We start from the raw sequence: 16,630 nt of genomic DNA, 5'->3' as shown, positions 1-16,630 counted from the left end.
AAGTGACAGAGACAGGTGGTTTTTTCTTTTAATGAAAAGAAACAGGTAACTTGTAAAAGTCAGAAAATATCAATGTCCTTTTATTTTTACTTTATTTTTTAATCCTCACCAGAGGATATTCTTCCATTCATCTTTAGATAGAATGGGAGGGAGGATGGGAGGAAGAGAGAGAGAGAGAAACATCGATGTGAGAGAGATACATCAATGGGTTGCCACCCACACGATCCCAACCGAAGCCGGGGACGAACCACAACCGAGATATGTGCCCTTGGCCGGAATCAAACCCAGGACTCTTTAGTCAATGGGCCGATGCTCAAACCACTGAGCCAAACTGGCCAGGGCACCAGTGTCCTCTTGATTCCATCCTAGGTTTTTCTTCTGTCTGCTGGATCCACTGGGAACAGTGAAGGATGCATTTCTGAAATCCATTCCAGATTATTGGAAGTAGAAGACATGATTACACATAATAATAAAAACACAATATTATCTCACCCTGAACACACACAACTCTTTCCTCCTGAGCCAGGGCAAATATTAAGAGAAAATCAACATATTTACAAACAAGATTTAATAACGCTCACAAGAACAGTTTGCCCCAAATAAGAAAACAACATATTGTCTTGTTTCAAAGGTTACAAATTCAGAGCCTGAAAAATCCAGCAGGTAAGAAGCTAGACAAGTAGAGCCTGTGTGTGGAACAGTCTGCTAGCAAATGCTCAGTTTGCTGTCCAGGAAGCCTCTTATCATGGGGGATGTGGGACAGTGCTACTTACATCCCATTCTGCACATCTCCCCTTAGCCACCCTCAGTACCGCCTGTTCATCTTCTTGAACTTCTCATAGTGATAGTCATCAGTGGCCTTCTCATTAGCAGGCCGCTTGCGGCTCGGGGGGGACCCTGTGAAGGAAAAGAGGAAAAGCTATTGGCCATACTGGAAGTCACTGACAGCCTTTAGGTCCACGTGGATGAGCACCATTCTCCACAGGCGCTCCAGTGCCTACAGGGGCCAGCCAAACTACGCTGACATCAGCATCCAGATAGGTGAGCTGTAGTGGCCATGCTGCATTGAGTTTGACTATGTACAAGGCATGGCGCTAAATCCCTTTAGACATGACTGCCTTGAACCCTCACAGCAATCCTAGCAGGGGCATATTTCCATCTTTGCTCAGAGAGGTTAGGTGACTTGCTCAAGCGGTAAAGGTAGGCTGAGAGTTGAGCCCAAGTCTGGTGACTCCAAAGCCCTTGCTTACCATGTGTTTAACACAAAGCTCTTTGGGAATCAAAGACTAGAAAACCAAGACGTTAAGAAAAGGATTTCCCAAGTAAGAAAGAAGAATCAGAGGCTTTTCAGAAGCCTCAGCAAATTCCGCATTTCCTCAGAATCATCCCATTGTTGATAAAATGACGACGCCACCAGTGCAGGTGACCATGTGGGAAGGGCACTGTGGGACGCTGCTGGCGGGAGAACGATGAGCATCACACCTCTAGAGGACCACTTGGTGACTTCTCAGAATGTAGTCTACGGACGTGTTGTAGACAAGAATGAGCATCCAAGCAGTGTTTAACGGGAAAAGGGAATCAACCTAAGCGCCAGCCGGAGGGAAATGGACAGACTGTAGGACATCTCTTTCCAGTGGAACGTGATATGGCCTTTGAAAAAGAAAAAGTGTTTCCTGACATGGAGAGACTTGCAGGGCAGCCTACTGAGGAAAACGCTGAGATCCTAGTAAGTGTACATACAGTTTCCTATATGTGAACATTTATTAAAGCCTGAAAGGTTGTACAAAAAATGTTAACAGTGGTCGTCTTTGGGTGGTGAAATTATGAATAACTTGTTTTTTATAAATATTTTATTGATGTTTTCAGAGAGGGAGAAACATCGTTGTGAGAAAGAAACATCGACTGGCTGCCTCCTGCACGGCCCCTCCTTAGGATGGAGCCTGCAACCCCGGCACATGCCATGAACGGGAATCGAACTGGGACCTCTTAGTCCATGGGACAATGCTCAATCCACTGAGCCACAGCGACCAGGCATGAATAACCTTTCATTTATTGAAATTTTCTAATTATTTTTTTAAATCTTTACCCGAGGATATTTTTCTACTTATCTTCCAATAGTCAGAGAAAGTGAGGGAGAGAGAGAAATATCAATGTGAGAGAGACACATTGACTGGCTGCCTCCCGTACAACCTTGACCAGGAATCGAACCCAAGACTCATTGGTCTACAGGCCCATGCTCCACCACTGAGGCAAACTGGCCAGGGCAAATTTTTCTAATTTTTTAAGTCTCTCTATTTGATAGCCCAGTGAATCCTCAGAGCAACCCCACATGGTAGGTTTTATTACTATTCCCATTTTGTAGATGAGGAAACCGAGGCTTGCAAAGCGGAAGGCACAAGGCCACAATCCAGAGCACGGACCAAAACCCAGATGCCCTGGCCCTGAAGCCAGAGCTCCATACCCACTGAGTCTCACCCTGCCTCCACAGGCCCCCGAGTGATGTGACCACTCTGGGCAGCTTTGAGGCCACTGCTGTACTCACGATCAGGCTCTGGCTTCTCTGTGTCACCCACTCTCAAGGGACGGGCTTTGGGTTCTTCTTTGTTTCTCCGTATGGGGGCATTGAGCTCCTCGTGATAAACTGGATCAAAGAGACCAGGGGACATATCAGACAAAGTATGGGAACCCGGGACCTCAAATCAATGAAGTAGGGATGCGAGAGGGGCTTACATCGGTTGTGCTGCACGTAATTCACCGCCATGTTGGTGGGCACGAAGGAGGTCTCACTGTCTTTCTTCTTGTTCTGCTGCTCTGCTAGCAGACGGGCCTTGGCATCCTCCGTAGAAATGATATTTTTTATTTTAGCACTAAGGGGAGAAAGGAGCCATGCCACATAATTAGATCACCGCACCGCTGGTCCTCAGATGGAAGTGACAGGTGAGGCTGGCAGCCCACCACTGCATAAGGAAATCATCTTTCCTGGGACCCAACTCCACACAGTGTACCGACTCCCTTACAGCCACGTTCTCATGGAGCTCTCGCTGCTATCAGAAACGCGGGAGTAACTCTCTTCTGATCGAGAGGAAACTGAGCCTCAAGAAGTAAAAAGAACTGCTAGAAAGGCCAGAAAAGAGGTGAGAACCCAGAGGTCTCCCAACTTTCTACTCCACCCGAAGATGATCTGACCACTGTACTTCCTCCACGACAGTCCCCTTTTAGGGCAGATGTTCTGTAGTAAAAATGAGGGGAGGGTCATGGGGTGGCTAAGCCTTGAGCATTGCTCCTGCTCGAATGAAACAGAATACAAGGGCCTAACTGGAACAGCTCAAGAGCTGTGAAAAAGGCTAAATCAAAACAAACACTGGCTGTCAGCAGTCAGGACCCCTTAAGTGTTTTTAACTACTCTGCCCAACTCTTCAGAGGAACTCCCGGGGACAACCATCTCAGCCCACCAGAGGACATAAGTTCATGTGGGTTTCCAAGGAGACAGGTAAGACACAGTCCCCTTAACTTTTAACAGGAAAGCAGAGAGCTCCTCCTTCAGCCGAGGGGCAGGAGAGGTGAGGCCATGGGTCTGAAACCTACTCGATGCCTAGGTCCACCTCGGGGATGCCGCTCAGCATCTGGTTGGAAAGCATTTCCTCCGTCTTCTTTGCTGAGGAAACGCGGATGTTTTCTGGAAGTTCGTAAAGACAGTCCTCAGCATTCTTGGGCTTTACTTTCTGCTCTTCATGTTCCACGATCCCTTTCCTCTTCTTCAGCTCTGTCTCAATATACTTCATCCTGAATCAAGAAATCCACAGGTCTCAGGAAGGGGCAGGAAGCTCACAGCAGGCATCTTTTAGATTAGTGGTCCCCAGCATTGGCCCGCAGAGCGCTGATGCTCCATGATGAAGTTTTCGTCAGTCCGTGGAGTGGTGGGAAAAATAAAAATAACTTCAGCCCTGGTCAGTCTGGCTCAGCAGTCAGAGCATCAGCCTCTGGACCAATGAGTCGCAAGTTCGATTCCAGCCAAGGGCATGTACCTCGGTTGTGATTCATTCCTGGCCCTGGTCAGGGTCATGCGGGAGGCAACCATTCAATGTGTATCTCAGACATTAATGTTTCTCACTCTCTCCCTCCCTCTCTCTTTGAAGATAAATAGAAAAATACCCTTGCCCTGGCCAGTTTGGCTCAGCAATTGGAACACTGGCCTGCAGACCAGAGAGTCCCGGGTTCGGTTCCTGCTAGGGGCATGTACCAAAAAAAAAAGAAAAAAAAAATCCTCGGGCGAGGATTATAAATAAATAAATAAATAAATAAATAAGTATACACACACACATATATAAATATATATAAATAAATAACTTCAGTTTTTCCATCAAGCTAAAATTTACAACTTAAAGCACCAACCTACATTATGAAATTATGTCCTACCAATCTACTGGTGCTATTCTATGTAAGGTTCTTTGAGGACAGAAAGATAATGGGAGAAGGTAGTTGTTTAACAGCCTTGCTGGTCAAAATAAAAAGTTCACTGTTCATCCCTGCAGTGTTTTAGGGAAATATTACTAGTCAAGGAATCTAAAATCTCAAGAACCACTTTTATAGAACTTTTCAGACCTTTTCAAAGTTTTCAAGCCTGGCTGGTGGGCCAAGAGGAACCAATACTGATGTGTTTGGATAACTCGAGAAATGTCATCTGTGACTAAATATCTTGGACTGTGTCTGGCTGGAGCCCACCACCGATCGCTCACAGCCAGACTGACACCTACATGTCGGCGTCCTCATCCCTTCGGTTGGTTTCTGCAGAAAATGATGTCCCCAGGTGGAGGTCTTCTTCTTCACTGATCCTAAAAGGAGAGAACAGTGAAGCAGAGCCTTAAAGTCACAACTCAGTGAGGCTGAGCTTGATGTTACACCAATAAAACAAGTACACAACAAAAAAGTGTGATATCCTCTTTATAGCTGAGGGAAAAATATATGATATGTAAGTAAAGTACACATATGCATGCGAACTGTTGGCCTTTGGAGATTCCTCTGGGGAATTAGCAGATACTTTTATTTTTTACTTTTGTATTGTTTGAATGTATTATTTTTATAATTTTATTTTATATATTTCTTTTATTTAAAAAGAAAACTTCCACATGGATTTGAAAGACAATAAACAATGCACCTTTACAAAAGGAGTGTATCTGTGTCTAAGTTAACTTTTAAAGACTTTTATTTTCTTTTGTTTTTAAACTATATGTAGTTAAAAAGCACTAAGGATACCTGCAGATGTCCCACTAACGCTACTGCTTCAGGCCCAAGTCTCTGGGGCACACAGACCCCAGCAGAGACTTCAGATGAGTCTGTATCTTAGTGTGTCCTGCACTTACTTCTCTTTGCCCCTTTCCTTCAGTTTCTTCATGTCCACCATACCACCTGTCTTCATCTGAAAGGGATCATCCTGGAGAAAGTAAATACAGCTAAGAAGCAATATCTATATAATTGGCAAGGAATTTTCTTAAGAAAACACAATCATCCACTGACTAGCACCCACATCTTCCGGGGGGGTACCCCACAACTTACCACTAGAGTGGTCTCTTCTTGTACCTTCTCTCCTACTAGCAGGGCCACGGCACTGAGTAAAACCAAAAAGAAAAGGGAGGGAGGAAAAAATGGCACATTTCAGAGATGAGAGAGAATGTTTAGGAAGTTTGTAGATTGCAATATTAATGCAAGGGTGAGATCTGAGGGGTGGGCACCAAAGCAGCTGGGAAAGCCTACCAAAATAAAACAGGGTAGCCCTGGCCGGTGTGGCTCAGTTGGTTGGAACACTGTCCGATACACCAAAGGGTGGCGGGTTCAATTCCCTGTCAGAGCACATACCCAGGTTGAGGGTTCAATCGCCAGTCAGGGAACGTATGGGAAGCAACTGATTGATGTTTCTCTCTCAAAAAAAAACAGTAACATTTTTTTTTAAAGGATAAAACAGGGCTCAACAAACACTTTAGATGCTGGGGAGGGGAGGCGGGTGAAGAGGTAAACCTTTCTATAAAGCCATTTGGCATTATCTTGGCTTGGAAATCTCATTTCTAAGATTTTTGCTTTCAGGGTAAATGAAGCTAAAGACAAGAGTAGGAAAATACTATTGCAGCCTTATTTGATGAAAATTTACAAAATGATCCACAAATCCTCAAATAGGGAATTAGTTAAATTATGGTAAATACTTGTGGTGGAGTATTATATAGCCATTAAAAAGGTTTTTGGAAAAATAATCTGAAAAGTGAGTGAATGTCCACAATGTCATAATGAGTTGAAAACAGAATAGAATAAAAGTTCTCACCATTCTTTCTTTTTAAATTCTCACCTGAGGATTTTTTTTTTCTTTCTATTTATCTCAACTAGAGAGGGAGGAAGAGAGAGGGGGTAGAAAGAGAGAAAAACATCTGATGTGAGAGCAACACATCGACTAGTTGCCTCCCTCAGCGCCCTCGGTGAGGGATCGCAACCGAGTACTGCCCTTGACGCCAATCGAAACCGTGACTCTTTGATCTGTGGGCTGACACTCTAACAACTGAACCAAATCGGCCAGGGCCTCACCATTCTTTACAAGAGAGATAAAGAAGACAGATCGAAAAGAACATTAAATGTTAACACTGGTTACCTTTGGATGGGAGATTTATGAGTGCTGTTTATTTTCTTGATTATACTTTTCTAAATTTTTCAAACTCTTAACACTCAATGTGCTTTCATAATTAATTGGGTGCAATAAAAACACGAGTTAGTGACCTGTTTCTGCACTTCTGGAGCAAACTTTAAGACCACACGGCTCAGGCATCTCCTGGTTAAAAGGGGCCATGTCAGAGGAGATATTTTGTGATAGCGACCCAGTCGGGGGCGTGGCGGTCATCCCCACCTTCTCCTCCTCCGGGTCCCCCATGGTACCCACCTCACTCCATTGGGCCTCTTCCTCAAGTTCTGCACCTCTCGTGTCTCTTCCAGTTTTAATCTGAAAAAAGGCAAGGTACAGGTTGAGGGACCCTCCGCGGAACTCGGAGTCAAACAGCAGCTTCGACAGGCACCCCAGCCGGCTGCTGCTGCCGCTGCCGGCACAGTGGTCCAGAAAGCGAACTGCGCCTAGACCCGCCGGGAATCAGATCCACTGCCTATCCCGGGGACACCTCTTCCAATTATGCGGCCTTGGGGGTGGCGGCCTCACCCCTAGAAGCCTCCATTTCTTCGTCTGCAGAAGGGGACAACACCGTTTCACAATTACCAATGTTATCAACGAGGCGCCTGGCCGGTGGGGAGTCCCCAAGCCAGCTTCTCTTTCCCTGCCCATTGGAAACCCCGCTCCAAACGCACCGAACCTCTTCTGAGTCCTGTTCATCTTCCTCCGACTCCGAGTCAGCCCGGCGCCGGCGGAAAGTCTTCCCGGTGACCGGCATGGTGGCGCCGGCTCCGCGGTGCAGCCGCTGCCCGGGGCGCCGCGGCCTAGACGCTTCCGGCGCGCAGCAATGCTGTCAGAGCGCCGGCCCCGCGGGGCCCCGCCCCAAGCCCGCTTGGCTCCACCCGTCCCGCACTGCCCAGTAGCCACGCCCCACCGGTAGCGTAGGCCTCTCTCGATTGGGCAGCCGAGGGGGAGGAGGCGGGGCCAGGCCGGCCGGGTCCCACGACCGTGCGCGGCTCAGCCGAGCGCGTTTGACTGACAGGCTGCGGTGGCGCGGTCGCGAAGGCAGGTGAGTTTGAGGCTACTGCCGGCTGCTCCAGGGGGCCGGGCCTCTCTCAGCAGGGCGACCCCAGCCCGGATCCCGGCCGACAGGGGCTTGGCCTCGACGAGTGCGCTAAACGCCGAGGCCAGGTGATCCGAGCCCGGGAACCCCCGGCCGTCGTCACCCCTCCCCTCCTCCGGGCGTCGTCCAGGGGGTACTCTGGGGTCCCGTCGCCCCACTTCGAGCTTCCGGGGACTCGTTGCTTCTCCGGGACAGGGCCGCCATCTCTTTTATTCTGCCAGGGCCTGACCCAGCGTTGAAAGCACGCGTGTGGCGTCTCGGGGCGCTGACTTTTGTTTCCCCTGGGTCTGGGCCCTGACGTGTGTTTTTGCCTTTAAGGACAAAAGATGACCATTTATTAGTGGTGCTTAATTACAGTCCCAACGCCAACTGCCCCGCCAAAAATGACCCCAGCTACCTCTCCTGGAGGAGAGGCGCGTCTCATGTTTTGAAGGGTTTTGAGGCATAGGGCCGCCCCTTGTGGGTCTGTCCGCCGCCTCCCGGGACTTCGGGGGCCTTGTTTTCGTCCTTTGTCACGAGGACTGTCGCTTGGCCCTTTGCTCTTTCCACCCCAGGATGCTGTGAGGATTAAGTTTATTTGAAATACGACCATCAACAAACGCTTAGGAAATAACTAAGTGCATAAATAGCAGCTTAGAAGACTGCTTAAATAGTTTTCCCTTAAATAGTTTTCCTTTTAGGAGCCCCTTAGTTTTCCTGTTCTCATTATAGGTGGACCCTTTCCTTCCAAAGCTCTACCTACCTCTTAGCCTCACTATGTGGCAGGTACTGAGCTAAGTATTATCTCACTGAACTCTCCCAACAAGCCTGTGAAGTCCATTCAGTTATTTTTCATTTTGCAAATGAGACACCGGGGTTCAGGGAGGCAATCCGTGCCTCGGTTTACACGGCTGGAGGGTGGAGCAGGGATGGTCGCAGGCCTACCTCTGCTGCAGGTTGTGCACAGTGCCTGGCACAGGAGCAGTTCAGTTCGTGTTTCTGCGGGTGTGGTTACAACTCATTGGCTAGGGGCGGGAGGGACAGGCTGAGGGAGACTGTTTTTGGTTCTCTTTTCTGGAAGACCGTTCTGAAGCTGGGCAGCATTTCTGGAATGCCTTACTTTTCTCTGGCACAGCTTCCTCTAAGATTGCTGTTCTCTCCCCTGGACTGAGGCAAATGGCCTTCTCCGGTAGACTCCGGACTTCTCAGAACAGCCTTTTGGCTTTGGTCAAAAGCTGTGTCGTAGTGGTGTGACCTCCAGCCAGTTACTCTACCTCTCTGAGCCCCAGTCATTCCTCCTTTAGTGGTGGCGGTGGAGATGGATTTGGCTTCCAATGTTGCCAACCCCCAAGGTGGTTAGGAGGATTTAGTGAGTTCTGTTAGTATCAGTTCAGGACACGGGCCATTCAGGCGGGGACAAGGTGGGGCAGGCCAATGAGGATAACGAGGTGTGTGGGAAGCAGGACTTGCCAAGGCAGGAGGAAGCTGACAGTTCTGCTTTGAGAGTCAGAAGGATGGTGGACTCTCGGCAAATTAAGACTGGGCTGAAGGAAGGAATATACTGGGGAGTTAAGGAAAATGAAGTTGCTTAGAAGTCTGCTGGAGAAACGAGGGCAGGAGGATGGAAAGGGTACATGTTCTGAGGGGCAGAGACGTGCAGGTGCGTGGGGTATGGGATGGTTCATGTGGTGAGGACCAGGTCGGGGGTGTCCTTGTGTCTGTGCGGGGTTTGGCAGTGTCACCTTTCCTGTCCTGAGGAATTTGGCTCCTGGCTGGAGGAGGATGTAGCTAGAACCTCCAGGAAAATGATGAGTAATGGGCACCCGAGGCCTGGTCTCAGCAGCTGGTGCCAGGCCTGGCTGCACCGCCTGCCTGCCTGCCTGCGTCCCTGGGGAGGCAGGCCCCGGGGAGGGGAAGGTGCCTGCTCTTATTCAGGAGGAAGTGTCTTGGAAGCCTCACCCGGGCCCTAAATGGGCGGGCTCTCTGCCAGACCTACCCGTCTGCCTCTTTTCCTCCTGCTTTTTCATCCTCGGAGAAGAGGCAGGCAGTTCTGGTGGGTCAGGACGGAGAGGTGCTGTGGGTGCTTTGGGAAGGCACCACCCCTCCGACTGGCATTTTGGGCACTGGCTGTGGGGCAGGCACCTCACTGACTCCCAGCAGCACAGTCAACCAGCTGCTCTCAGGAGGGCCTGCTCCCAGGCTCCAGTTCTCCCAGCAGTGCAGTTGTCTTCCCCTTTCACTCTTTATTAAATGCCTACTGTGTGCACTCCATTTATTTGCACTGAGGGTGGGGTGGGAAAGGTCTGAAGGCAGACACACCTGGCTCACTTGCAACTATGTCACTTCCTCACCGTGTGGCCTCAGCAAGTGGCTTCCCTTCCCGGAGGCTCCGTTCTTCCTCTGGAAGGTGAGGAACAGCAGTCCTTACCTGGGAGTGCAGGTGGGCATCGCACCTGGCTCAGAGTAAGTGCTGGATCCTGGAGCTCCTGCTATTGAATCAGGGTTACCTTTTCCCAAAGACCCCCTCCCTGCTCTTTAAGTGAGAGAAAGGGCATCTTTAAAAAGCTTCTATTTTGAGGGGAAAAAATCAAACTTACAGTAAAGTTACAAAAATAATAGAATGAAATCTCATTCATATCCTTATCTAGATGCAGTAATTATTATTTTACACTGTATATTTATGTTCTCATTATCATCATCGTTATTATTGCTGATCCATTTAAGAGTAGGTTGCAAATATCATGACTCGTTACCCTAAATACTTCAGGGGGAACATCTAAGACCAAGGACATTATAATACAGAACCAGCAAACAGTTTCAATCTTCAGAAACGTTAATGTTGATGTAACACCATGTTAGTCTACCAGGGCTGCCGTAAAGTACCACAGGCTGGGTGATTTCAACAGCTGAAATCTATTTTCTCATAGTTCCAGAGCCTGGAAGTTCAAGATCAAGGTGTCAAGAGATTTTGTTTCTTCTGAGGCCTCTTTCCCTTGGCTTGTAGTTGGCTACCCTCTTGTGTCCTCACGTGGTCTGTCCTGCGTGTGCGTCCTTGGAGTTACCTTGTGTGCCCATATTTCCTCCTCTTATAAGGACACCGGTCACACTGGATTCAGGCCTACTCTAAAGACCTCCTTTGAACTTAATCAACTCTTTAAAGACCCTGTCTCCAAATAAATTTACATTCTAAGGTGCTGGGGGTTAGGGCTTCAATATATAAAGTTGGGGGGGCACAATTCAGTCCACAACAAACACTGTTATCTAATATCTAGTCCATATTCAAATCTGTCAGTCATCCCACTAATGCCCTTTATCCCATTAATCTAGGATCTGATTTTGTCATACCTCTTTTTAAATTTTTTTCCTTTATTAATTTTAGAGAGGAAGGGAGAGAGAGATAGAAACATCGATGAGAAAGAACATCGATTGGCCGCCTCCTGCATGCCCCCCACTGGGGATTGGGCCCACAGCCTGGGCATGTGCCCTGACTGGGAATCGAACCAGCGACCCTCTTGGTGCCTGGGCCCACACTCAACCACTGAGCCACACTGGCCGGGCCTTTTACCTGGAACAGTTTCTCAGCCCACGTTGAGGAAGGGGATCGAGTTGCCAAAAGCAGATGTGTCGAGCGTGTTCTGTCTTTGTGTACGGCCTTGATTACCTCCTTAGAGACAGCTGGGGCCACGTCGGCACTGCTGTGTGCCTTCCGAAGCTGCTGGTGACTGGGGTGCAGTGGGGGGTGAAATGAGCGACCCCGCTTCTCTTGGTGAGGTGCAATGGCAGTGGCTTACAACAGGGGGCAGCAGACTGGCAGTAGGCCAAGGATGTTTGTAGGACCCTCCTGCTAAGAATTTTTAAAAATATGTTTTTAGCCCTGGCTGGTTTGGCTCAGTGGTTAGACTATCGGCCCTCAGACCAAAGAGTTGCAGGTTTGATTCCAGTCAAGGGCACATAACTCGATTGCTGTTTGATCCCCGGCCCTGGTCAGGGTCGTGTAGGAGGCAGCCAACTGATGTGTCTCTCTCACATCCATGTTTCTCTCTCCCTCCCTCCCTCCCACTCTATCTGAAAATCAATGGGAAAATATCCTTGGGTGAGGATTTAAAAAAAAATCAATTAAAAAAAAAAAAACCCAACCAACCACCTACTGCGGCTCGGAGCAGTGTGGGAAAGTGGCAGTTTGCTGACTCGACCTGGGGGCAAACGGTGAAAAACCGAAAATCTGCCTTCCGTGAGGGGCTTGGAATTGAAACCTTGAACCCTGTCATTGTAATGTGACCGTTTAAATGTTAGCCTCTCATTGTCTCTCCCTCTTTGAAGTGCCCATCTTTGGAGACTGCCCCCCTCCGCCCCGAGAAAGGGGCAATGATGACATGCGTGCGCTGGTTGTGCCTGTAGCCTGGGGTTGCTCCAGACTTGGGGGTTGGGTTCTGAGCAGCACAGGGTCATTGGGATGATCTGAGGGTCCCAGTGGCATGTGGGAAGGGACCGAGCCTCTGTCCTACACAGAAGGCAAGAGCTGGAGAGGCCCGTGGCCTTCTGCAGACCCTTGAGGTCTCTCCTCTTGGAATCGCAAAGGTAATGCCCAGCAGTGACTGGCGAAGGGCCCGCTGGCACTGCTGGTCAGTGCCGGGTGATCCGAAAGCAGCTGAACTGCCCGGAGTACTCCGGCTTCCTCCCAGGCTCCTGCCAGAGGCCTCGCCCTCCAGCCCACCGCAGCCACCACTGTTGTCAGCAGAGCATGTGGCTATTGGCTGCTTCTTGGGGGTGTCGCCGTACACAGAGGTGGCCCCCAGCCTCCCCCACTCAGGTGGAGCTCTTAGGCACCGGCTGAGGAGGGAGTATGGGTTTTTCTTTTCAGGTAAAATAATGGAATTGGTATGTTGGTATTGTTTATGGTATTTTCTTCACTTTTGAAGTCCTCTTTTAGAAAGCATACAAGAACGACATGATGTGATGTCTGGGAGTTGCTGCAGAAAAGAGGAAGTGGGAGGTCGAGAGGACGCAAAGCAGAGCAGGCCATGATGAGCGGTTGGAGCTAGGTGACCCCACGGGAGGCGCTGTGCTGCAGTCCTGTCGACTTCCGCCTGTGTGCGTGCTCGACGGGAGTTAGAGGGAGCGAGCTGAGCAGGGGCCTGCGGAGTCTGGTGGACGTGGGTTTCAGCGTTAGCTCTAGCACCCCTGTCTGTGCGAACTGGCCAAGGAGGAGCCCCTTTCCCGGTCTGGAAAACTGGGCTGGCTGGCACTGCCTCAAAGATTGCTGGGCAAGTTGTTAATGAAACGATGCCCGGAGAGCAGAGGCTGGTCCTGGCATCCAGTCCACACCAGCAACTCCTGTGTTGGCCGGGAGTCCGGGATGCCTGGCTGACCATTTGGGGTGGGGAAGTGGCTTGTGGGAGGGGTCTGAGGGTCCTCCTCCCTCCAGTGGGCACATGGCCTCTGCCTTTCCTTGAACCAGTCTCGACTCCACTTACATTGTTGGTTGGTTTGGACCTTTCTTGGCAAGAGTTTGGAGCTAGAATTAGCAGTCAGGTTCCTGGTTATGCTTTCTGCTAAAATATTGGGGGGGAGCATTTATTCAGTTATTTATTTTTATTTTCTATTTTTTCCCTTTGGGGGGAAAGGGTGGGGGAGATGGGGGGGAAAGGTGCAGGAGGGAGAGCAATCTCCATTTATTTATTTTTAAATATTATCTTTTGAAATCATTATAATTCGCAGGAAGTTGCCAAAAATGTACCCGGAGTTCCCACGTGCCCTTCACCAGGTCCCCCGCAGTGGCACCACCTCTTCGGCGTGTCTGTAGTGCAGCATCGCAGCTGGGAAGGTGGTATTGGTGCAGCCCTGCTGACTCGGACCTCACCAGTTCCTCACGCACCCATTGTGCAGCCTCCAAGCAGCCCGTGGGTAGGTGTTCTCTTTGCCCGCTTCCCAGGCAAGGAGAGTGAGGCTCAGAGGAGTTAAGTAGCATCTCCTGCTCACCAGATGATAATGTGGTTGAGCCAGGACTCAAGGCCAACGTGCCCTTGACCCCAGTGGCTGCCGCCTCTGACCTAGAACTCTGTTTTCCTAGGTTAACAGGCCAGAATGGGGGACTCTAGGGGCCTTTGCCCTCACCTTGACTCCATAGGGGAGGTGACCAAAGACGACTTGCTGCTCAAATCTAAGGTAAAGGGTCAGAGATTATGGGGCCGAGACCCACACTTAGGGCCTCTGCGTTTCTGGGGGACAAATGTTTGTGGAGCAGCAGCAGAACTGGCTCCCCAACAGCCTCTGCTGATCCTTCTGTGAAAAAGGCGAAGCTGGCATCTGCTTGGGAGGCCTTCTGGGCTGTGTCCCAGCAGCCAGCTGCCATCACGCCCGTTCCACCAGGGAGCACACGCCCTGTCCTTTAGCTGCCAGAGCATGTCACTTTCGCTGACATCCCATTAACTAGAACTGAGCTCCATGATCACCGGGTGTGTGGGGGGAGGGCTGAGAAACAGTCTGCAGCTGGCTGGCTAAGAGCTGAGCCACAACTCTTGTATCTGTTATTAAAGCAAGGGGAGATATTGGTAGACAGGGAGAGGCTCTGTCACCCAGACCACCAGTAACCTGGGCGTTTTCTGTGGGCAACAAAGATGCTGATCTCCAAGATCCAGACTCTGAGGTCGCAGGAGCAGACCGACTGCACCACCTCCTTTTCACGGGGCCCATAGTCTAGAAGGGGAAGAAAGGGAAGAGGAGAAGGTGTGATGCAATTACCGACGAAGGGCTCTAACTTGAAATGATTTTATTGGAGATGTTTCGGCAGGCACACAATAAAATGAAATGCAAACAATCAAGTGTAAAATGGGAACTGAGTTTAGATTGGTGGTCGGGCGAGGGCCTTTCTGAGGCAAACAAGGCCTCCAGCCGAGACGTTTAGGTTTGAGTCAGTGGAGCCACGCATGAGGCGGGAGCAGGCCGGGGCTCCGGGAGGGTCCCCACAGGCTGTCATACTTTGCTGTTTCTCCTTCACCTCACACAGGGAACCTGTCAGTCGTGCGGTGTTTCCGGGCCGAACCTGTGGGCCTGTCTCCAGGTAAAGGCTCCTTGTGGCGGCTGGGGGCATGAAGCACGGCTAGACTGGGTGGGAACATCTGTGCCCAAGGCACTGCCGGAACCTTGGGCAGGGACACAGCATGGATGTCTCAGGTGCGATTCCAAAGCCAAGAGGGCCCCAGAGTCAGCGAGTCCCTGGCTGTCTGTCTTGGCAATCATTAAAAATGGCAAGAGGAAGAAGCAGGTTGGAGAAGATTCTGGACAAATGGTCCCATGTGCATAAGAGGCAGGATTCTCTACTCGCACGAGCCTGTGAGCCTTGATGTTGGCACCTTGCTCTGAGCCCTGGTGCTGTTAGTGGTCCCACATAAAGTAGGGTCACAGCACTGATGACTGTCCCGCCCCGTAGGGTTGGGGTATAATTTGAGGGGATGATGCCTGTGATGGGCTTAGCAGTGTGTATGGCCGTAAACAGTATCCAGTAAAATCTGGTTGGGTTTTGATTATTTTTGTTTACTAAAAAGGCTAACGGATATATCATAACATGATGGTTTTTAGTAGGTGGTGGAATTACGGGTAATTTTAAAAAAATGTTTTTATTAATTTATTTCTGTTACAGATGTTTCTCCTTTTTCCCCCAATGACACCCTCCTCCCAATCCCCCACCCCCGTCCCATCCCCAGCATTGTTGTCTATGTCCATTGGTTATGTATACATGCATATAAGTTCTGTAGTTTATCTTTTTCCTCTCCCCACCCCCTCTTCTAAGGTTTGTCAGTCTGTACCCTACTTCTACGTCTCTGGGACTATTTTGTTCATCAGTTTGTTTAATTCATTATATTCCATAAATAAGTGAGATCATATGATATTTGTCTTTCTCTGATTGGCTTGTTTCGCTTAGGATAATACTCTCCAGGTCCCTCCATGTTGTCTCAAAGGATAAGAGATCTTTTTTTCTTAGAGCTGCATAGTACTCCATTGTGTATATGTACCACAGCTTTTTTATCCACTCATCTACTGATGGACACTTAAGCTGTTTCCAGATCTTAGCCATTGTAAATAGTGCTGCTATGAACATAGGGGTACATATATTCCTTCTGATGGGTGTTTCAGGCTTCTTAGGATATATTCCTAGAAGTGGGATCACTGGGTCAAATGGCAGTTCAATTTTTAATTTTTTGAGGTAACACCATATTGTTTTCCATAGTGGCTGCAGCAGTCTGCATTCCCACCAGCAGTGTGCTAGAGTCCCCTTTTCTCCACACCCTCGCCAGCACTTGTTTGATGATTTGTTGATGGCAGCCATTCTGACAGGCGTGAAGTGATACCTCATAGTTGTTTTAATTTGCATCTCTCTGATGATTAGTGACATTGAGCATTTTTTCATATGTCTCTTGGCCATTTCTATGTCCTGTTTAGAGAGGTGTCTATTTAGGTCCTCTGCCCACTTTTTAATTGGGTTCTTTGTCTTCCTTTTGTTGAATTGTATGAATAGTCTATATATTTTGGAAATTAACCCCTTATCTGATGTATTGTTGGCAGTTATGTTCTCCCATATAGTGGGTTCCCTTTCCATTCTGATGATTGTTTTCTTTGCTGTGCAGAAGCTTTTTAGTGTGATGTAGACCCATGTGCTCATTTTTCCTTTGTTTCTCTTGCCTTAGGGGAGGTGGGGGACACTAGCTTACTGTGCTGGCGCCGTCCTCCTGGCCAGCCCCAATCCACTCTCCTCCCCTCTCTCCCCAGGTCACCTGCCCCTACGTTGGCTGCGGGGAATCCTTTGCTGACCACAGCACCATTCATGCACAGGTGAGTGCGGTGGCTGGAGCATAGGCTCGCGGTCAGACCGCCCCGAGCTCACAGCCCAGCTC

The 16,630-nt window shown here is 49.3% G+C and overlaps 2 protein-coding genes across 5 annotated transcripts in view; one reads left to right on the top strand and one right to left on the bottom strand.

Annotated features, from left to right (window-relative positions):
* Positions 1-272: 272 nt before the first annotated feature.
* On the bottom strand, positions 273-7,450 carry CUNH9orf78 (chromosome unknown C9orf78 homolog). Of its 3 annotated transcripts, XM_036262052.1 has the most exons (10): positions 7,333-7,450; positions 6,917-6,976; positions 5,554-5,605; positions 5,361-5,431; positions 4,755-4,832; positions 3,586-3,783; positions 2,731-2,867; positions 2,543-2,641; positions 774-897; positions 279-418 (listed from the first exon to the last, which is right to left on the bottom strand). In XM_036262052.1, the coding sequence occupies exons 1-9, from the start codon at positions 7,413-7,415 to the stop codon at positions 806-808; spliced, it is 870 nt and encodes a 289-aa protein (XP_036117945.1). In that variant the 5' UTR covers positions 7,416-7,450; the 3' UTR covers positions 279-418; positions 774-805. The 3 variants fall into 3 exon arrangements, with proteins under 3 accessions (XP_036117944.1, XP_036117946.1, XP_036117945.1); XM_036262051.1 differs by having other exon boundaries at positions 273-897; XM_036262053.1 differs by having other exon boundaries at positions 274-897; positions 7,338-7,438.
* Positions 7,451-7,636: 186 nt separating this feature from the next.
* USP20 (ubiquitin specific peptidase 20) overlaps positions 7,637-16,630 on the top strand; it is a 29,783-nt gene continuing 20,789 nt past the window's right edge. The window contains exons 1-6 of one of the 2 annotated variants that reach the window (XM_036260716.1): positions 7,693-7,706; positions 12,670-12,830; positions 13,458-13,643; positions 13,810-13,904; positions 14,746-14,799; positions 16,506-16,568. In XM_036260716.1, coding sequence (XP_036116609.1) covers positions 13,824-13,904; positions 14,746-14,799; positions 16,506-16,568 — 198 coding nt within the window. In that variant the 5' untranslated portion in view covers positions 7,693-7,706; positions 12,670-12,830; positions 13,458-13,643; positions 13,810-13,823. Of the gene's footprint in view, positions 7,707-12,669; positions 12,831-13,457; positions 13,644-13,809; positions 13,905-14,745; positions 14,800-16,505; positions 16,569-16,630 lie in introns of both variants that reach the window. The other variant, XM_036260714.1, reaches the window with a different exon arrangement.

The sequence above is a fragment of the Molossus molossus genome, unplaced genomic scaffold (assembly GCF_014108415.1).
Source record: "Molossus molossus isolate mMolMol1 unplaced genomic scaffold, mMolMol1.p scaffold_m16_p_14, whole genome shotgun sequence".
Taxonomy (NCBI): Eukaryota; Metazoa; Chordata; class Mammalia; order Chiroptera; family Molossidae; genus Molossus; species Molossus molossus.
This window is presented reverse-complemented; position numbering and strand designations above follow the sequence as displayed.

Excerpts from the sequence above, each read along its gene's own strand:
- CUNH9orf78 (XM_036262051.1), bottom strand. The coding sequence starts at position 7,415 with ATGCCGGTCACCGGGAAGACTTTCCGCCGGCGCCGGGCTGACTCGGAG. Across the intron at positions 3,784-4,754 it reads AGGGATGAGGACGCCGACAT|GATGAAGTATATTGAGACAG; the intron begins GTAGGTGTCAGT and ends TTCTTGATTCAG. Across the intron at positions 2,642-2,730 it reads TTACGTGCAGCACAACCGAT|TTTATCACGAGGAGCTCAAT; the intron begins GTAAGCCCCTCT and ends TCTTTGATCCAG.